The 21,921-nt window shown below is 40.7% G+C and overlaps 2 protein-coding genes across 4 annotated transcripts; both read left to right on the forward strand.

Annotated features, from left to right (window-relative positions):
* Positions 1-3,955: 3,955 nt before the first annotated feature.
* Positions 3,956-10,731, forward strand: pih1d1 (PIH1 domain containing 1). 3 transcript variants are annotated; one of them, XR_009798835.1, is made up of 12 exons: positions 3,956-4,073; positions 4,693-4,777; positions 4,972-5,113; positions 5,201-5,258; positions 5,338-5,526; positions 5,896-5,957; positions 6,527-6,608; positions 6,678-6,774; positions 6,901-6,927; positions 7,043-7,116; positions 8,677-8,820; positions 9,460-10,731. XR_009798835.1 is itself a non-coding variant. In XM_061846629.1 (12 exons), the coding sequence occupies exons 3-12, from the start codon at positions 5,033-5,035 to the stop codon at positions 9,493-9,495; spliced, it is 855 nt and encodes a 284-aa protein (XP_061702613.1). In that variant the 5' UTR covers positions 3,958-4,073; positions 4,693-4,777; positions 4,972-5,032; the 3' UTR covers positions 9,496-10,731. The 3 variants fall into 3 exon arrangements, 2 of the variants coding, with proteins under 2 accessions (XP_061702613.1, XP_061702614.1); XM_061846629.1 differs by having other exon boundaries at positions 3,958-4,073; positions 7,043-7,121; XM_061846630.1 differs by having other exon boundaries at positions 4,006-4,073; positions 4,693-4,738; positions 7,043-7,121.
* A 915-nt stretch (positions 10,732-11,646) lies between these two features.
* tnnt1 (troponin T type 1 (skeletal, slow)) lies at positions 11,647-20,330 on the forward strand. Its single transcript, XM_061846631.1, has 13 exons — positions 11,647-11,756; positions 14,070-14,097; positions 14,197-14,213; positions 15,517-15,642; positions 16,364-16,385; positions 18,012-18,072; positions 18,170-18,286; positions 18,476-18,553; positions 18,678-18,791; positions 18,867-18,976; positions 19,290-19,380; positions 19,992-20,032; positions 20,128-20,330. Exons 2-13 carry the CDS (start codon positions 14,072-14,074, stop codon positions 20,171-20,173), a joined length of 849 nt encoding a protein of 282 aa, XP_061702615.1. The 5' UTR covers positions 11,647-11,756; positions 14,070-14,071; the 3' UTR covers positions 20,174-20,330.
* Positions 20,331-21,921: the final 1,591 nt, after the last annotated feature.

Genomic DNA, 21,921 nt, shown 5'->3' on the forward strand with positions numbered 1-21,921 from the left:
GATCTTTGAATATGATGTTATTCAATTTTCAGGTTTAATAAGGCACTGGGGATTTTTCATTTAAACTCGAAATCACCCGTAGGTGTGAGTGTGAATGTTTTGTTGTTTAGATGTGCCCTGGGTGTGGCTGGCCACCAGTTCAGAGTGTACCATGCCTCTCACCCAGGGTTACCCGAGATAGGCGCTAGTGCACTGCAGACCATAGTAAGGATAGTAGAAAATTGATGGATGATTGCTAAACAATTTATGAATTGATGTATCATACATTTAAAAAAAAAATTGTCCAATTGTTCCATCCATCAATTTTCTTTTGCCACTCATCCTCACAAGGGTCGCAGGGACTGCAGGAGGCTGGGTACACCCTGAACTGGTTGCCAGCCAATCGCAGGGCGCATCGAGACAAACTGCTGCTCTCACAATCACACCAAGTGGAAATTTAGAGTGTCCAATTAATGTTGCATGTTTTTGGGATGTGGGAGAAAACCTACACAGGCACAGGGAGAACATGCAAACACCACATTGGCTGGGTTGGGATCGAACCCGGGTCCTACAAACTGTGAGGCCAACGCTTTACCAGCTGCTCCACCGTGCCACCCTCCAATAATTATTGATGGGTGGGATAGGCTCTAGCACTCCCACAACAACTGTGAGGATAAGCAGCTCTTTTAATGGATTGATGAAGCTGGAATTTTTATATTGTTTAAACAAACTTAGTTACATATGTTAAAAAAAAAAAAAAAACTTCCATGAATGACCTGTCCCACCTGTTGGTTTAAAAACTCAATTGTAGCCGAGTAGCAAATGCAGCCCTATGGGGGCACAAACCAGTGCAATCTGTAGGCCGGTCCCAAGCCCGGATAAATGCAGAGGGTTGCGTCAGGAAGGGCATCCGGCGTAAAAACTGTGCCAAACAAATATGAGCGTTCATCTAAAGAATCCCATACCGGATCGGTCGTGGCCCGGGTTAACAACGCCCGCCCCCGGCACTGCTAACCTGCAGGGCGTCGGTGGAAATTCAGCTACTGTGGGTCGAAGACAAAGAAGAGGAGGAAACCGGATCCAGCGTCAGAAGAAAAAGAGGAATGCACAGAGCCTACAACTGAGTGTAGGGACTTTGAATGTTGGGACTATGACAGGAAAAGCACAGGAGTTGGTGGACATGATGATTAGGAGAAAGGTTGATATTCTGTGCATCCAAGAGAGCAGGTGGAAAGGTAGTAAGGCTAGAAGTTTGGGAGCAGGGTTTAAATTATTCTACCACGGAGTAGATGGGAAGAGAAATGGAGTAGGGGTTATTTTAAAGGAAGAGCTGGCTAAGAATGTCTTGGAGGTGAAAAGAGTATCAGATCGAGTGATGAGACTAAAATTTGAAATTGAGGGTGTTATGTATAATGTGGTTAGCGGCTATGCACCACAGGTAGGATGTGACCTAGAGTTGAAAGAGAAATTCTGGAAGGAACTAGATGAAGTAGTTCTGAGCATCCCAGACAGCGAGAGAGTTGTGATTGGTGCAGATTGTAATGGACATATTGGTAAAGGAAACAGGGGCGATGAAGAAGTGATGGGTAAGTACGGCATCCAGGAAAGGAACTTTGAAGGGCAGATGGTGGTGGACTTTGCAAAAAGGATGGTGATGGCTGTAGTGAACACTTATTTCCAGAAGAGGGAGGAACATATAGTGACCTACAAGAGCGGAGGTAGAACCATGCAGGTAGATTATATTTTGTGCAGACGATGTAATCTGAAGGAGGTTACTGACTGTAAAGTAGTGGTAGGGGAGAGTGTAGCTCGATAGCATAGGATGGTAGTATGTAGGATGATTCTGGTGGTGGGTAGGAAGATTAAGAAGACAAAGGTAGAGCAGAGAACCATGTGGTGGAAGCTGAGAAAGGAAGAATGTTGTGCGGCCTTCCGTAAAGAGGTGAGACAGGCTCTCGATGGACAACCGAAGCTCCTGGAAGACTGGACGACGACAGCCAAGGTGATCAGAGAGACAGGCAGGAGAGTACTTGGTGTGTCATCTGGTAGGAAAGGGGAGAAGGAGACTTGGTAGTGGAATCCCAAAATACAGGGAGTAATACAAGGAAAGAGATTAGCGAAGAAGAAGTGGGATACTGAGAGGACTGAGGAGAGGCAAAAGGAGTACATCGAGATGCGACGTAGGGCAAAGGTAGAGGTGGTAAAGGCTAAACAAGAGGCATATGAAGACATGTACACCAGGTTGGACACGAAAGAAGGAGAAAAGGATCTCTACAGGTTGGCCAGACAGAGGGATAGAGATGGGAAGGATGTGCAGAAGGTTAGGGTGATTAAGGATAGAGATGGAAATGTGTTGACTGGTGCCGGTAGTGTGCTAAATAGATGGAAAGAATACTTTGAGAAGTTGATGAATGAAGAAAATGAGAGAGAAGGAAGAGTTGAAGAGGCAAGAGTGAAGGACCAGGAAGTGGAAATGATTACTAAGGGGGAAGTCAGAAAGGCACTACAAAGGATGAAAAATGGAAAGGCAGTTGGTCCTGATGACATACCGGTAGAGGTATGGAAGCAATTTGGAGAGATGGCTGTGGAGTTTTTGACCAACTTATTCAACAGAATACTAGCGGGCGAAAAGATGCCTGAAGAATGGAGGAAAAGTGTTCTAGTTCCCATTTTTAAGAACAAAGGGATGTTCAGAGCTGTGGGAACTATAGAGGAATAAAGTTGATGAGCCACACAATGAAGTTATGGGAAAGAGTAGTGGAGGCTAGACTCAGGACAGAAGTAAGTATCTGCGAGCAACAGTATGGTTTCATGCCTAGAAAGAGTACCACAGATGCATTATTTGCCTTTAGGATGCTCGTGGAAAAGTACAGAGAAGGTCAGAAGGAGCTACATTGTGTTTTTGTAGACCTAGAGAAATCCAATGTCGGAGTACCAAGAGAGGAACTGTGGTACTGCATGCGTAAGTCTAGTGTGGCAGAGAAGTATGTTAAAATAGTACAGGACATGTATGATGGCAGCAGAACAATGGTGAGGTGTGCCTTAGGTGTGACAGAGGAATTTAAGGTGGAGGTGGGACTGCATCAGGGATCAGCTCTGAGCCCCTTCCTGTTTGCAGTGGTAATGGATAGGCTGACAGATGAGGTTAGACTGGAATCCCCTTGGACCATGATGTTCGCAGATGATTTTGTGATATGCAGTGAAAGCAGGGAGCATGCAGAGGAACAATTGGAAAGATGGAGACATGCACTGGAAAGGAGAGGAATGAAGATTAGCCGAAGTAAAACAGAATATATGTGCGTGAATGAGAAAAGTAGAGGGGGAAGAGTGAGGCTACAGGGAGAAGAGATAGCGAGGGTGGACGACTTCAAATACTTGGGGTCAACAATACAGAGCAATGGAGAGTGTGGTCAGGAAGTGAAGAAACGGGTCCAAGCAGGTTGGAACAGCTGGCGAAAGGTGTCTGGTGTGTTATGTGACAGAAGAGTGTCTGCTAGGATGAAGGGCAAAGTTTACAAAACAGTGGTGAGGCCGGCCATGATGTACGGATTAGAGACGGTGGCACTGAAGAAACAACAGGAAGCAGAACTGGGGTGGCAGAAATGAAGATGTTGAGGTTCTCGCTCGGAGTGACCAGGTTGGATAGGATTAGAAGTGAGCTCATTAGAGGGACAGCCAAAGCTGGATGTTTTGGAGACAAGATTCGAGAGAGCAGACTTCGATGGTTTGGACATGTTCAGAGGCGAGAGAGTGAGTATATTGGTAGAAGGATGCTGAGGATGGAGCTCCCAGGCAAAAGAGCGAGAGGAAGACCAAAGAGAAGGTTTATGGATGTGGTGAGGGAAGACATGAGGGCAGTTGGGGTTAGAGAGGAAGATGCAGGAGATAGGCTAAGATGGCAAAAGATGACACGCTGTGGCGACCCCTAACGGGACAAGCCGAAAGGAAAAGAAGAAGAAGAAGAAGTAGCCGAGTAGCACAAATTGAGTAATTTTGCTCAACGCTTTTATTCTGAAGGAAATCTACCTCGGAAATATTCGTACTTCCGGTGCCACAAAAGTCTAACGTATATAAACAAGTTCTGTTAAAGAAAGGTATGTACATAGCTGTTGTCATTGTCCTGTATTTGCAGGTCAACCTCGACCACAATAAGGAAGTGTTTGTTTGTAACCTCTGGCTGAGCTGCTTGATTCCATTAGATAGGCGGTGATATTTCGCTAAAGTCTACTAGCCGACTGCTCTGTTGTGGCAACGTGCTGTTTGCTAGCCAAGTTTTAACCACACCACGTTTAAAAAATGAATTTTTTCAAATACTTAATTGGCGTTCAACAACGTATCATAAGTGTGACACAATAATAAAACACTGTATTCTAGTAGCTTCTGCTTCTTTAATAAATGATATTCCCAATTTCCTGAATGATGATTATACACCACATTTGTTTTTGGTATGTTTAGTTTAGGCCTTGATTACTCTTGAACAAGCTCAATGTGAAAAGTCATTTTTGGCTTTGATCCTTTTTATCATGAGAGCAGTGAACACAATGAGGCAAGATTCCTTCCAGAATGATGCCCACAGTTATTGCAGGGATAATGAATAATAACATTAAATGAGAGATTTTGTGACTACAGTACACAAAACAGATGTTCCCCTAACTGGCTGAGAAAGATTCCATCAATCATTCATTCTTTTTCCATATCGCTTATTCTCACTAGGGTTGGTGGCATACTGGAGCCTATCCCAGCTGTATTTGGGCAAGAGGTGGGGAACATTCTCAACTGGTTGCCATACAGTTGCAAGGTACATAGTAAAAACAAGCAACCATTTGGACTCACTTTCGGATAATTTAAAGTCCTTAGTGTTTGCATTATTGTTGGTCCGTCACTCTTATCACAGTTCTGATTTTTGATATTTATCAGCACATGCTCCAGAATACTCATGCCGAGGTGATTACAGCATATATCTCATATGTGGTGCAACATTTACTGATTTAGGTCAGCAACTGCAAGTGACCAATTGGGACACAGCATCATTGTTTAATTTGACCCTAAAACCATGGCAACTGACTCGACACTCCTCAACTCTGAGATGGAGTTACAGCAGCAAGAAGATCTGTATGAGCAGCTGTTATCACAGGTAATTTCACAGCGACTCTTTTAATTCATGGAATGTGTTAAATCCTCCTAGTGGATTTGCAAATTATTAGCATATTTTTAATTGTAGACATTAGGAACTATGCAGACCGCAAATCCAGATTCAAAAGTGATTCGACCGCAACCCGGTGAGTATTTTCGCAACATAAATTTGACCAAGTGACACAAATATAAGACAAAACAAAAATAATTTGTCCGTCCTCTCAGGGATATGTGTGAAGACGACGTCAGAACCGGGCAAGCAGAAGGTCTTCGTCAACATCTGTCAGTCAAACATGGTTCCATCACCACCGGAGATCTCCAGAGAGAAACTTTTGGACTTGCTGCAATCCGAGGATCCCAGTGGCTACAGAGTTCCCATGAGCCTCGGGGAGCCACACACTGAAGTGGACAACAGTAAGAAATTGGAGATATTTACAAACATAACCAGCTGCATTCTTAACCCTTAGTCTATAGACGGTGAACATGCATGGTCAGCCACATTATTGCAGTTGTTTTATTTTTACTTCCCCTGTTTAAAATATTTTGTAGTGAGTTTTATAGGTCACAGAAATGCTGGGAATTGGATTGACACCCCCTCCAATCCCCCCCAAAACCCCATACCACTAATACCAGGCATCATGTGTACTTTTTATATCCAACTGTAACTGTGGAAAACATAATTTTGCATTCCCACTGTTTATATTATTATACTACTTTTTTTTAACAAATAAGAACCATACTATATTCTTATGATGTATCACTTAAATTTAAAGTTCATGTCAGATTCTCAGGGTTGCACAGCCTATGATGTGGTCATCAACCAGGAATTTTTCCAAAAATGTCAGGTATGTTCGTTGCTTTTTTTTCTTCCACTGTTCATAACAATAATTAACTAATTTCCTAATCTGCCTCGGTAGAGGTATATATATTTTGACATAAATTAGAAAACATACACAGTGAAATTGTATATAGTCCAACTTTGTGGGGTGAACTTGATTGAAATACAAGAGATAAGAGTGAAATGGTGAGTAAGCAAATCAAATCTAGAGTATCATATTTCTGGAATTGTCAATCACACACTGATTATTTAATCCTTTAAATGGTGACATCAAAAGTGACGTCTCGCTCCAATTAGACAATTGCAATTTTCGAATGACTGAACACCAAATCACCCCTCACGTTACAGTCCATTGTTTACACTAATATGTACGTACACCCTCATGACCTAATACAAGTTATTTCAACTGAACAACTTAAGTGGAAAATATTTTTCTCTGGATGATGCACAGTGCGGATCACTGCAAACTACAATTAATGCCTGACTGCTTATACTAAATAATATATTCTATACTTGTGCCGAAATGTTTGTCTATACCGGTATAGGTTTATATATTTACCTATATGTGTCTTGTAGAAGGAACCGCTGTTCCAGCAGTTTGTTATCATGGTGTCTTTGGAAGGTTTAGAGAACAAATACAACATGGATCTTAGTAGAGGTAAGTGTCCCTTTTCCTTATTTTGTAGTCCAAACTGCTACAAAATGTGTGGTTTTTGTCTTTTCCCAGAATGGAAGGTGCTGAAGAACAGGAAGTTCTTGGGCTCAGTCAGTGAGCAGAACATTCGCACCAAAAGCAAGCCAGTTATTCAAGAGCTGCAACCCCGGTAGGTCGCAATGATGAGAAAGTTGGCAAGCTGCTCATATAACATCTTGCTTTTATTTAGTTTTTAACAGCCTATGTAAACTGTCAGAACCAGGAAGACATTTGACATTTCTCCCTTCTTTTACAGGGACATCTCCACATCAGAAGCAAAACGGTAACTTCGTTTTTAGAAATGTTCAATTACTAATTTATTTTAACACTCTTTCAGTTTAGCTTGTTTGTGTAAGTGGCCCGTCGCCACTGGGCCTCATCTTATTGAATTTCCTCAGGCCAGACTTCACCTTGTATGTGGAGCCCCCTTCTGGTGTCCCCGAGTACCTCATTGCAGAAATCAAGTTGCCTGGTGTGGTGAGAGATTCATTAAAAAAAAAAAAAGCGCAACAGAAACAAATAGTAAATTTTTTATGCCACTGATACAGTGATATTGGAGCATAATAAATACATCTTAAAGGAGAAATCCAGTGCCTTGGATGAACAGTGTATCCAATAGATCCTGCAATTTGTATTTTGACAATGTGATGCTAAATACTCTTTGATTTAATATTGTTTTGAGAAGATTTTTGTCAACAATTACCAATTTTCAGGGGCGCTGCCATTTTCGCGAGTCATATGATGTACGTGAGCGTATGTGACGTGTTACGTGCCGTTCCAAACACTCGATTACATGGGACAGCATTATGCCCAGTGCTGATTTCTCGGACTTATCCTCATCTGATGAAGAAATAGCAGTATCGGTTGATCGAGAAAACGGAGGAATACTTTCATACCTGTGGCTGTAATTAATGTTGAATATTCGGATGGTTCTTCGGGGGGAATGGCGCGGAGGCCGACGTGCGGCGTAAGTGCGTAAACAAAGGCCCCCGGGAGCTCCACGCCGGCAGCCACGGATGGTTCTTCCGACAGGAATGACACGGAGTGTGACGAGCGAACTCCGGCGGCGGCCGCAAGTCGGGGTTCCCGGCGGTGGAGGCCGTTAGCCCCGGATGCGGAAGCTAGGAGGCTAAAGGCCTCCGCCGCCACCGAAGGCGGGCCACGAGCTCCGGCGGCAGGCCGCGAGCCGAACTTCAACGTCCGGGGAGGCCTTTAGCTGAGCTAACGAAGTGGCGGCGGCGGGCCTCGAGCTGAGCTTCAAGGCGGTGGAGGCCGTTAACTCTGGACGCCAAAGCTCGGCTAAAGGCCTCCGCCACCACCGAAGCTCAGCTAAAGGCCGCCGCCGCCTGAAAGCTCGGCTAAAGGCCCGGAGCTAACTCGTCAGACATTCCCATCCGAAGAACCATCCGCGGCTGCTGGTCCTGAGCTTCTGGGGGGCTTTGTTTAGGCACTTATGTTGCGTGTAGGCCTTCAAGTAGTCAGACTCCGCGTCATTCCGCCCCAAGAACCATCCGAATATTCAACATTAACTCCAGCCACAGGTTCAAATCTCAAAGCATAATGGTGTCCCATGTATTCCAGCGTTTGGAACAGCACGGTAAAAGTCACATATGCCCACGTAGGTCATGTAACTCGCAAAAATGGCAGTATCCCTGAAAATTTGTAATTGTCGATAAAAATCTTCTCAAAACACTTTTAAATGAGGATTTCGCATCACATTGTCAAAATAGGGTACATATTACATGACCTATTGGATACATTGTTAATGCAAGCACTGGATTTCCCCTCTAAACATTTGCCATAAAGGCATAAACACACATAAATGCCTTAACAGGCACTCCGCTGCCAATCAAGTTTCTTGTTGGTTAAAAAAATGCCAAGTAGCAACATTAACAACATAAGGAGATCAGGATTTATATTCCTTTTTAAAAGTTGCACCTTTGAACCGATTCACCGTAGTAGCTCGTTGGTGTTACCGGGACGACCGCCCTCATCCGGCTGGAAGTCTAAGCTTCAGCTGTCACTTCCGCAGGTGTCGTCGCGCTCGCTGGTCCTTGATGTTGGCGAGGATCGCCTCGTGTTGACAGCCCGGCCTTCGCTTTACTCTCTTGACATCTTCCATCCCTTCCTCGTTGATCAGGAGACAAGCGTGGCGCAATACAACCGCAGCACTCAGGTACAGACAGCAAAACGCCGGATCTGAAACTCAGGACCTGCAAAGTAAACAAAAAAAAAAAAACAACAACAACAAGCGTTGGACACTTGTGATCATGTGTTTTGCATAGTGATGCAACCAGTGTGTCCTGTTAGCAAAAATCAAACATATAAACATTGATACATACTTTGACTTTAAACTTTAAGGGCAATTTTCAAGTCACATTTTACATTCTCAACTATCATACAAGTTTGTCTGTGATGGTAGAAGATAACCCGGGGATGGGCAAAACTTTGTGCTAAAGAACCACATTTGTTTTTCTTTTTTTTTTTTAAACAAACCGATGGGTTAGGTCACTTATAAATAGGGTAGTTAAAAAATGTAAAAAGCTAAAATATTTATAAAAAAATGAATAATTCTGTCATTTTCTATTTGATTAATTTATATTAATTAAATGATTATTACATTTTTTTAATATCTTGTTAACCGAATATCCGAAATTCACCCTTTTTTCAAATAAATCCACCGACCAATTATTTACTGAGATAATTTTTAATCACTACTAAATAAATATATACATTAAAATGTCAAGCAGATTATCAGTTATTTGCTTTGATTGAAATCCTGAGCCAATTTGGTTTTGTTCTTTGTGTCTCTCAGATCCTCACAGTCACTCTGCCTGTGGCGTCATCTTGAAACAAAAGACGTTAGCGCCACTCAATCGTCAAGATGCTGTGAAAATCATGCTGACTCTCCGCTTAGTGAATGAAGTGACTGGAGAGCATCGGTTCTCACCCGTTGTCAGTCACCCCAGAATCCGGATTTCCCTATTACTGTATTGCATAGTCGCCACCCACTTTTACCTAGGAGCAATAAAAAGAAGCTTTTTAAAATGTGTACGATATATTTATAAACATAACTTCGCCTGCTTATATGCCCAAAGTACCTTTCAGAGAACCTTATTAACTGAGAATGAACATGACAAGTGCTTGCACAAAAACAAACATCTTGGCGCTAACTGTTCATTGTTAGATATTCTAAAAATAGTTTGTCACAAAATAACCATAACTGTCTTGCTTGCTTAGTTAACATAAAGAGGGACTTGGTGCGGAAAATGCTTTCGATAGCTAAATATGATTATTTATTCCTTATGAGAATTTAAAATGTTTGTACACATCTTGGCAAGAATCATGGAAGTTGAAGAAAATGATTTTCTTTCATGGGCCGCATACAATGATGTAGTGGGACTGATGTGGTCCTCGGGCCTTGAGTTTGATAACTTGTGAGCACCAGTTAAGTTAATGCTTATGTTAATATTTCATTGTTACAATTATGTCTGGGATATACTGTGTGACAAATGAATTTCATTTACACTGACCAGCCACATTTTGACATTGTTAATGAAAAAAAGTCTGCATTGTTAGTTTTGCAAAGCCAACCTTTGAGCATATTGCAGCAAATGAACATAATGTTGACTCCTTGGTGTGTGTTTCTTTCGTCTTGTCCCTTTCGGGGTCACCACAGCGGGTCATCTCAGATGAAAGCATATATATGTTTGGCACAAATTTTTTTTTTTTTTTTTTTTTTTTTAAAAACGCCCGATGCCCTTCCTGACGCAACCCTTCTCAGGGAGTGGAGGCCCCAGTGGGATACAAACCCACAACCCCTGGTTTACCAAACCAGTGCTCTAACCACTGAGCTACGGGGCCTCACTTGATGTATGTGTGTTATGTTCACGAGCTTGCAAAAGAAATAATGAGATTAAGTGAGAATTTTAATCAAAAGTGGAGAGCTGCAATGCATTCATTTCTTTTTTTGGGTGATTATACTGTACATGGGCTTTGTTTTTGTATTCTTTTACTTGGACAAAAATGCTGAGGGCAAACCCCAATTGAAGAAAAATCTTTTTAAAAATAAAATGCTTCATGTTCATATTTTTCTTTACATTTGAATTGTTTGTTATTGGTCTCATAATTATCAACACTGATGTAAGGTAACAGCAATTGGCACACATTTACAAAATAAGATCCAGTCATTTGTTGACCTCCGAGTGCAATAACGAGCAATATTGTTGCTTCACGCTTCCCAAATGGATCAGCGCAGATGGAAACCTGCAATACAGTAGACCCGCCAATGGTTCCGCACGTTGTCCCTTCCTTAGACTTTCCTGGCTCAGTTGCGGGTGCTAACTCATTCGGAGCTCCGATAAATCATTTGTGGATTAGGATGCAATGAAACAAATTCTGTGGTTGATTTGCAATTAAGCCTACTTTAGGCTACAATAATTACATAATTGAGCGTGACTAACGAATGCTTTGACGGGATGAACTTGTGTGAGTCAGCCGGGCTTCGGCTTTTATCCGCCGTCACATAATCCGAAACCGAAACTAAAGGAGGAAGATTGGTCGAAATATTGCAACAAGTCAAATTAATTGTACCTTTTAGGAGATTTCAAACTTGCACTTTGTAAGACTTCACATGATCTGGAAACTTTTTTTCAAGAAAAATGAAAGTTCAAAACTGCTAGCTAACAAAACAGCTGGTCAAACAAATAAGGGCATTCTCTATAAAAAAAAATTCTTTATGAATATACCCCAAATCTTAGAGAGACTTTTGTACATACTGTAAATTATATGTATAAATATCACTGATGGATGGCACTTCTGCCGTGTTTGTGTCCTGCCTGCTTTCATTTCAAGTCATTCCCGCCCCACCTGTCCTGCGCCACGAGCCTCCATTTGTCCTGTGAGGTCAGCGCCGCGCTGTTCCCCTTAATCCCCGGGGGCGCTCATTTTGCGGCCGCCTAATCCACCCGTGGTCGCACCTGCTATTTTTTGCATCATACTCATTGAATGCATGCACACAGATTGTTTCCCCCTTGCTATAAAACTCCCCTTCTTAGCAACATAGTCACACTCCTGCTTGTGCGTGTCAACTGATCCCACACCTTCATACAGGTCGGTTTGTTTTACTTTGTTGCGTATTTGTCCAATATCTCTTTTTTTTTTTGTACTTACCTAATCTAAATATGACATGGCAAAGGACAAAAGAAGACTTGTAACCCGTTATCTATTTATGAGTGCTTTAAATTGCAATTGGCCCCTACCCTTCCTGAATTATCCACTTCCACCGACAGCGTTTACTAGTTAGCACCTCTTTGTCTTGTGCCTGTGAGCTCTTAAATGTTTGACAGCTACTAAAGTTTTCGAGTGTGTGTTTGCACTGAATCATCAAATTAGTTTTCTGATTACCTTTTAACCTTTATTGACTTGACAGACAATGTTTTACGATGCAGTGCAACTCTTTGTATAAAAGTAAGTTTACTGATGATGATGATAGAAAACCTTTTCCTTTACATTTGTAGTGGGAAAAGTCTTCTACAAAGGAATGTAAAACTAAACTTCGACATTACATTTGCACAAGTGTGCACACCCTTTTATAATTGGATATCTGGCTCTGTTCCGAATTGACGAATCACATTCAAACTCCAGTTTATGGTAGTCAGCACACACCTGCCATCATTTAAAATGCCTCTGATTGACCCTGACCAAATGTTCTAGTAGGCTTTTTTTTTTTTTTTTTTTTTTTTTTAATAGTCACACCTTGTAGAAAGCTTTCATAGCAGCAGAGGGATGTCATTGTTCAAAGTTATCAGAAGAAGGGTACAAAAAGAATTTCCAGAGCACTGGAACACAGTGAAGACAGTCATCATCAAGTGCAGAAAATGCGTCACAACAGCGGCATTACTAAGAATGACATATGCCTCCGATACTGATGAGAAGAAAAGTTGTCTGGAAAGATGAAAAGAAACTTTATCTTCCTTCCTGCGTGACATTACCCAGAGCACGTGTCCAAGTCTGCAAATGAATGGCTTCAGCAGAAGAAGATGGAGTCCAGACCTTAATCCGATTGACTATCAGTAGAGTGATTTGAAGAGGAATATGCACAGGAGGTGCGCTCTCAATCAAATATTTCCACACCAATTGTACTGTACCAATAAACCTCCAAAAAATATTCCTCATCTAATTTCTTTGAACAGGGGAACATTGATCTTCTCTTTCGACTTACTATTGTTCCTTATCTCCTCTCATTCTTCCTGTAACTTCAGCACTTGCGCTGACAAGGGATTCTTTGTGGATGATGAATGCATCACAGCATATTATAGCAACGGATGGAATTTGGGTGACGTTTAAATGCGTTTCACCGCTTGTCCGTTCATGATGTCATCGTGCGTACGATAACAATTGTGGGGAAACTTTAAAAGACACATGGTGTCCTTGACTAAAATTAGCCCACCTAAGGCCGGCAGGCGCTTTTTTGCCTGCTCGAACTTGACGCTCCCTAAATCCCCTGCTTTATCAAGCCTACCACTCCCTTTCTCCTTTTAGCCGGTACGGACAGCTTCCGACATCGATGCTGACAAAAGCATGTGTCATCTCGCCTTCTTTTAACGTTATGAAGCCTGCAAGTGTGACTAAATCACTGAAGATTTTTAACAAAGAGCATGACAGAGAAAAAATTGGGCTCAACCACAAAGTGTGAGCAATTTTGGAAACAAGAGGAGGGAAACTCTACCTCTCTTTGTTTAACCGTTGTGACATTCTCACCTGTTGTTCTTCCATCAATCCCCCAGCATCCTTTGCCAGGAAGGCGTCAGCACGCTTTGTTTTATGTCACGGCTGCGACAGCTCAGGCACACAATTTATAACCAGAAGCATCTCGCCATGTGTTATCTTTCCGTGTATTTAAAGGGACCTAAAACCTGTGATACATACTTCGAATAAGATCTTCAAGAACAAATGATCCAGCATTGCACTTAACAACAGTGAAATTCCATTTTGTTGCTTTTTAAAAAAAAAAATTATTGCTGTCATCGACCTGGTCGGGTCTCTTGCAAACCTTTATATGGTACTTCTTTCAGATTTTAATAAAACAAACAAAAAAAACTTTGTTGGGCTCCAACCATCTGAGCAGGTTATTTATTTATTTTTATTCCATTGGATCATTTGGGCCATAGGTTATTGTAGTTGTTCATTTAGCTGAAATAAGGCTAATAATGAAATAAAAAAATAGTCATTTACGGTGCAAATGCAGTGCTTGTAACTAAACTGAAAAATCCTTACCATTTTTTTAAGTGCATTTTGTCATTTTGCCAATATGGTGCACATATGTTGTCACTTGCTCTTATTTGTATCTTTTTAAAGAAACTTGACCCTTTACTGAGTTTTTCTGACCCCTTCTGCATTCATGATCTCGTGTCTTCCTTTCAGCCATGTCTGACATAGAAGAGGAATACGAGTGAGTATCCAGTCTCTTCCTCTTTCTGACAAGCAATCAGGATTGCGATGATTGTATGTTATATTTTGGTAAATCTTCTTTCTTTGTTCTTTTTTCTAGAGACCAGGCAGAGGAGGGTAACTTGCTGAGGGTCTGATCATGCAGCTCTCTTAAACTCTTAAACGTATCGAAAGCATTTTAGTATGTATGAATGTAAATTGGACCACTGCATAGACACCATTGGCCATTCGGAAATTCATCTTGTTTCAGGTTAAAAATGAATAAAAAAATTTTAATTTTCCCCAGTTATTTTCAATGTATATATTTTTTTGTTGTTTGTTTTTTCTTTTTTAATTCAAGATTTTTGGGGGAGTTAAATTTTTTTTTTTTTTCAGCGGCGTTAATTATCAACAGATTTATGCTATTCGTAGCCCAGTCCAGTTGTGTATATAATGTGTTTAGGGCTGTTGCAATGAATCGAGTCATGAACAAATAATCGAACATCAAATTAATCAACAACTGTTTAGATACCTGATTTAGTTTGAAGACATGAACTAAAACTTGTCCAAACCCTGAGATTTCTGCCTCTCAATATAAAATTTTCTCCGATTTCTGTAGTCCTTTATAAAAGTAGACAAATTAGCGTTTGTGTTTCAGCAAGATAACACATTTGCAAACATGAGCTTTTTACTTTGGAATACAATGTTCAACCTTCCCCCACCCTTTTTCCTGACATCTTACACACCAAGCCAGTAACTGTATCGTAATCAATTCATGGAAAAATACTAACCAGTTTAATACATGTTCAGAGTGAAGGCTTACATGTGTCAAGCGACTAGGAGAAATTCATCCACGCTTTTATCTCAGGTAGACTTGACTACTGTAATGGTCTTCTGACTTGGCTCCCTAAAAAGAGCATTAAACAGCTGCAGCTCGTTCAGAATGCTGCAACTCAGGTTCTGACCGCAACAAAGAGGTCAGAGCTTATCACTCTAATACTAAAGTCTTTACACTGGCTTTCAGTCAGCTTCAGAATAGATTTTAAAGTTCTGCTACTGGTCTCTGTGGGCTGGGCACTGAATACATGGAAAAACTCAAGAGCATTTGCACTTTTAAATGATCTTTCTTGCACTGTATGTTGCTTTAATTGTATTTTTATTTTTCACCTGCAACCTGAGCAAGGATAACTAGTTCAGAAAATGGATGGATGGATGAATGTTTAAATGTTTATAAACTGTTTCTTATGCTTTTAATCATGTAGAGTAGGTTAGGTTACCTTGTGTTTGAAATATGCCATACAAATAGATTTGCTTTGCTTTCTTTATTGTATTGTGATTTTTCAATAAACTGGAAAGCAAAATATTTTATGTGATTAATTGATGGAATCATCGACTGTAAGAATATTTTGCTAGCAAGCGATGTAAATCGCTTTTTGTCCAGAGGTAGAAGAGGAGGAGGAGGAGGAGCAGCCACACCAGCAAGAGGAGGAAGAGGAGGAGGAGGAGGAGTACGAGCACCAGCATGAAGAGGAGGAGGAGGAGCAGCCAGTGTACGAGGATGAAACGGGTAATGTTAGGCCGTTATGTGTTAAATCAAAATTAGATACTTATATACTGTGTAAAAGAAGTTCAAGCCACCAGTGGTGGGAGATAATAACTTGCCAGTACTTTGTAATTGTGCTTAATTTGAATTTTCCAGTATCAGGATTTGTTTAGTTACAATGTGTCTTTTTTTTTTTTTTTAATTGTATTGAGGAGCAATGGTATTTTTGCTGGCAGCGCGGTGGAGGAGCTTTTGGCTTCACAGTTCTGAGGACCGGAGTTCAAATCCCACTCCTCCTTGTGTGGAGTTTGCATGTTCTTCCGGGCACTCCGGTTTCCTCCCACATTCCTAAAACATGCATCAATTAGACTCTCTAAATTGTGCCTCGGTGTGATTGTGAGTGCAACTGTTGTCTGAGGTGGGTGGTGGGAGGAAACCGGAGTGCCCGAAGAAAACCCACGCAGCCACGGGGAGAACATGCAAACCCCACACAGGGAGGGCCGGGTTTTGAACCCCAATCCTCAGAACTGTGTGGCCAGCACTCTAACCAGTTTCACTACCATGCGACCCAGTTACATCCTCGTCAAGTCTACAAATTATATCATAACTATACATTCGTATTACTTTAGTTCACATTTGCAGAGGCTTATATTTTATATTTCTTCATATTGATCATCTTGTCTAATCATTAATATTTACCGCTGTATTTCTGATCCTCTTACATCTTTTTTTTTTCCCCCAACAGAGGAGGAACGTCCTAAACCAAAGTAAGTGGTTTTTGAGCTTACTCTGTTTTTCTGTTTTACTCAAGCAGGGTACCTACACTAGAAAAAAAAAAAAATGGTGGTTACCTTTGATTCCAATAGGGAACTGTTGCCATTGTGACTCTGCATCACCTACTTCAATAGCACATAAATATTATTAGAATGGTCACAAATACTTTTAATGGCCTCTACGTACTCTGCCTGAGATCCATGTGGGAGGCGTTTGTTCTGTTTTTTTATGTGGAACCCGATAAAGTGGATTTTGCTGTGATTGTGTAAGCACACAGCAACACTCCATCGCACAATCAAATAAAAACAAAACCAGGTGAAAGTGAGGGCCCACTTTGAATCTAAATCCCAGTCTGTCGGAAAAACCAACATCTTTACTCTACGTTTTTTTTGTCTCTTGTGTTCTCAACTGTTCTCAGGTTTTATATAAGGGTTAACTAAAAATGTAATTCTTTTGAGTAAAGATAAGAAGGAAGGTAAACAGCTACGTCCACTTCCATCTTAGCCCGATTTATGCTTTAATCATTAAAATCAAACTATCTGTCTCTTAAAGGGACACCATATCACTTTTTAAGTGTATAATATTGAGGGGAAAGTGACGAGAAACCTTCTTGTCTTTTGTCTTGTAATCTGAAGGTTGCTACATTTTATGAAACTTTGACTCCCAGAGGTTCATAGTTAACCTCAACCCACACAAAACACAGCCATTTGTGGCATTACATAGAATATTTAATGACATCTAGAGGGAAATGCATAATGGGGTCTAACTAAAGAAAGAAAGTAACACTAATCGCAAAAAGGAGAAAGAAAGGTTTGTGAAAAATAAAAAAACAAAATGGTCGAGCTGCTAACAAGAACCAGGCGAGGAACCAAAAGAACAGAGAAACCTGGAGAACACCACATACATCAGCTTGAATCTAGTCTACAATTTCACAAGTGGTGTAAACATCTTGTCCTAAAATAAAATATTCCCACCTTTGGACTGTCTAGTCACAGGTCAAGCACATATTTGAAGAGTTTGTTTTCAAAACGAGACATAGGCATTTTTTCAGATTTACGAAACTCGCGCCAAAATTATCCATTCAGAGCTGGATAATTTTGGCGCGAGTTTCGTAAATCTGAAAAAAAAAAGGCCTATGTCTCGTTTTGAAAACAAACTCTTCATTTGTTCATATTTTAATTTTGTCAAATCAACTGCTTATGGTTTAAATCGCATTTCATGCTGCTTGGAGTCAAATCAAGACAAACGGTTCAGAAAATCTTGCAGCTGCGCCAGTTCAGTTGACACACGGACACAGACATCAAGGCATACATTTGGAATGTTTCTGCAGCGTTTGTAAAATATCAAAACAGACATTTATCTTTGGTTAAACAGCAGATGAGAGTTCACGGGTTGTAGTACTCTCAGACGCCAGTACTGTCGGTGTATTTGCATCCCATCCCCGACCGGTCCCCTCTTGAGCTCTGCCAGTTCAAATGAAGAAAATGACACTTTTATGACTGTAAACCAAGATTTCAAGGGGACCTGCTAAGTACTTTCAGGTCCACTGGGCGTCTTCCTCAGTGAATCTCATAGCATGGACGCTCGATTCAAGTTTTGTGTTTTCTCCTTTCCTCCAGACCAATGGTGCCTCAAATTGCCCCACCAAAGATTCCAGAGGGTGACAGAGTCGATTTTGACGTAAGAAGACTTTTATAACTGTTTATTTGCATCATGGCTGGAAGGGAAAAGTCGCAAACAAGTGCTGTTAGCATCATTAATTCATTGGTTCCACCAGGACATCCACAGAAAGCGAATGGAGAAAGACATGCTGGAACTCCACACGCTGATTGACGTTCACTTTGAACAGAGGAAGAAGGATGAAGAGGAGCTGATTGGGCTAAAGGAGAGAATTGTAAGGCACATAAAACATTGTTTGGGGTCAAAACTTGGACCAGTTGATTTATTCATTTTTTCATTGAATACATTAATACAGAATATGGACAGAAATATAATGCCAATGGATACTGTTTGACACAGTTTACATGTTCTAACTTGACAAAACACTTCAGTAAAAGCACATTCTGTATTATGTATCCATCAGGAACGCCGTCGGTCAGAACGTGCAGAAATCCAAAGAGTCCGAGCTGAGAAGGAGAAGGACAGACAAAACAGGATTGCGGTAATGTTTGTTTTTCATATAAATGATTTACCAAACTGTATTGTTTACTTCATCAAGGTTAAGAGAACACGACAGGACATACATGAGTTTCCCCTCATGATTCTTTCTTTTTTTTTTTTGCCAGGAGGAACGTCAGAGGAAAGAGGAGGAAGAGGCCAAGAAAAAGGCTGACGATGAAGCCAAGAAGAAGAAAGTACTATCTGGCATGGGGGCCAATTTTGGAGGCTTCCTGGCCAAGGTCTTGCTACTCCCAGCGATCTGAAGGAAATAAGGTTGCAGCCGCTGAATCGGGGCTTGTGTGTGTGCGTCCTAGGCCGAGTCGAGGAAGGGCAAGCGTATGACTGGCAGAGAAGTCAAGAAGAAGACGCTGGCCGACAGGCGTCAGCCACTCGGCATTGAAAGCATGAGGGAGGATGGCCTAAGGTGATGCATTGCACTTTAATATTACTGTATATTTATCATCCGTCAATCACAGGGCGCAATAGACTAACAAGCATCCACACTCACGTTCACACCCGTGAACTGTTTTTTTTTTTTTTTTTTTTTTTTAATGGATGTTGTGCAGGTTTAACCACATTTGATTAGGGATAGAAAGAAACATGTTCATAAATATGACATGAATCCTGCAGTCCAAGCACCAAAACCAAGGGATCGTGGCATATAGGAATATTCCTTTTGGAAGCTCAAATGCTTTTTCTCTTCATGCCCCCCCCCCCCCCCCACACACACACAAAAGACAACGAGCCCAGGAGTTGTGGAACTGGATCTACCAGCTGGAGTCTGAGAAATTCGACTACATGGAGCATATGAAACACCAGAAATATGAGGTGAGTTGATGCTTTTCATGGACCGCGTTATTAGCTCTTTATCAATGTGCAGCATATGATTTAATTTAATAGAATACACTTGAAACATGAAATTAAAATGTACAATCTTACAGTTTTAAAGGAGATGTGCAATAATTTCTCAAAGATCCCAGGTGTCCTGAAACAAAGGTCTCGGATCTCATTTTGGTCCAAAATGCATTAAAAAAAAATAAAGAATTGCAGAACACTTAGCATTCACTTCATCACACCGTGATTCCAAGTTCTGTCTCATGCAAATACTGAGTCTTTGGCTTTCGTTACCATGACAACCAAAACAAAGCTGGTGCAAACTGACAAACGTTAAGGCCAACTTGATAGTTGTAATTCATTAATGCACATTTAAATATTTGTACTTTTCTCCTCACGCTTGCATTTTTGTTTCTTTTCTCTTTTTTTGTTGTATTGGCTACTTTAACCATACACCCCCACCCTTCATAAAATATATGGCCCATAGTAAAACCTTATTGAGTCCTGGTGTACAAGAATATCATTGTTTTTACAGTTGTCCTAATGAGAGCATTTTTGCTTTTTTTTTTTTTTTTTTTTTTTTTTTTTAAATCTACTACATGCAGATTATTGTGCTGCTTAACAGAATTCAACACGCTCAGAAATTGTGAGTCCCATTTGTTTTTTTTTACAAAATAAAGCTACTTATTGGCATTTTTCAGGTGTCTTTCTACTTCAATATCTTTTCTTTGTGTGTTACAGTAAAAAGGTACACGGCAAAGGGAAGGTGGGTGGTCGCTGGAAGTAAAAAAAAAAGTGTAGAATGAAGAGCCGTTCATCAAAACCGAAGTATTACATGAGGAAGGACGCTATTCTTCAATCTATAGTAGCTTTACAGCTTCCTTGTGCGTGAGACTGATTGTTTATTGATAATGTATTATAATAAAACAACATGATCTCTGTGAGTTGCCATCCTTTTTAGTTTTTACCCCCACAAAGCAGATATTGTTTAGAAGTCAATTCAAAAAGTTAATTTTATTAATACAGTACCCCCCCCAACACTGACTCCGACACCCCCTCCTACATTCCCCTGTATAATTACATTTGATTATATTTTGATTGGTTATTTTGAATTAATGCCCAAGCCTTTCATGTTTCCTCCAAGACAGTTGCAAATAAATTAATACAATTTAATGTAAGTTGTATATGTGAGTGGATCAAAGTATGTAATTTCACTAGTGAGTTTGGATATGAGGCGGTGAAACAATACCGCCAACAGATGGTGCTGAGGTCAAACAGAAACACCATCCAGCAAAACCCATCCATCCATTTTTTTTTTTTTAGCCACTTATCCTCACAAGGGTCGCGGGAGTGCTGAAGCCTATCTCAGCTGTCATCGGGCAGGAGGCAGTGTACATTCAGAACTAGTTGCCAGCCAATTGCACGGCATATTGAGATAAACAGCCGCACTCACAATCACACCTAGAGCCAATTTAGAGTGTTCATTTAATGTTGCATGTTTTTGGGATGTGGGAGGAAACCGGAGTGCCCAGAGAAAACCCACGCAGGCACGGGGAGAACATGCAAACTCCACCCAGGCGAGGCCGGGATTGAACACGGGTCCTCAGAACTGTGAGGCCAACGCCTTCCAGCCGCTCCACTGTGCTGCCCTCCGGCGAAACCTTCAACTTGATTTGTTCCACGCCCATGTCCACATTTTGCTCATACAAAATAACGCAAATGTTATTAACATCTTCCAGAGTCAAACCGGCTGTGTTAGAAAACCTTTAATAATTCAACAGGCAATATTTCAACATGTTTTAATTGTTAAAAAGTGTGAACAAAAGAAGCTAAATGTTGTTTTGTATATATACACATATATATATATATATATATATATATATATATATATAAAATCTCTAAAATAAAAAGGATGGTTGACTTCCAAAAGTTGTCATTAAAAAAAACTCATGAGAAAAAATGTAAATAACTCCAAGTGCAGGCACAAAAGTAACATTTTAACATGAAGCATATCTTTTGTGTTTAAAGAAGCTTGTCAGTGTCGTCTCTGTCCGTCTGGTACCAACCACCCGGTTTAATTCCTGCCTCACATGTTTGGCGGACTGCGTGAGACAAGGACTAAAGAGGACACTCGCTAATCCAGTCTCAACACCTGCATGTGCACACATGCACATTCACAAAAGTCTGCTCATATGTAAAAAAAAAAAAAATAAAATGCCACAAAAATAGGATAACCCCTCATAAGCATTTTTTTTTTTTGGTGCGTATAATCAACTAATATGATTCATTCATATGCTTCCATCCACAGGATTTTGGGAATCTATTTATAATTGCAAACACTTGAAAGTGAAAATACAAATGGCACATTTCCTGCAGGTATCATTGGTTTCTCTGTGTGTGCGAGCATGTGTGTGCGTGTTTGTGTGCATGTGGGTAAACGAGCTCGAGAATAAATCCACAGAACCATCTGTCACCACATTTGTCTGAAATATTCAATTTATTAAAGTTTCACTTACTTGTATCTCGTATCGCACG

The sequence above is a fragment of the Syngnathoides biaculeatus genome, chromosome 16 (genome assembly GCF_019802595.1).
Source record: "Syngnathoides biaculeatus isolate LvHL_M chromosome 16, ASM1980259v1, whole genome shotgun sequence".
Classification (NCBI taxonomy): Eukaryota; Metazoa; Chordata; class Actinopteri; order Syngnathiformes; family Syngnathidae; genus Syngnathoides; species Syngnathoides biaculeatus.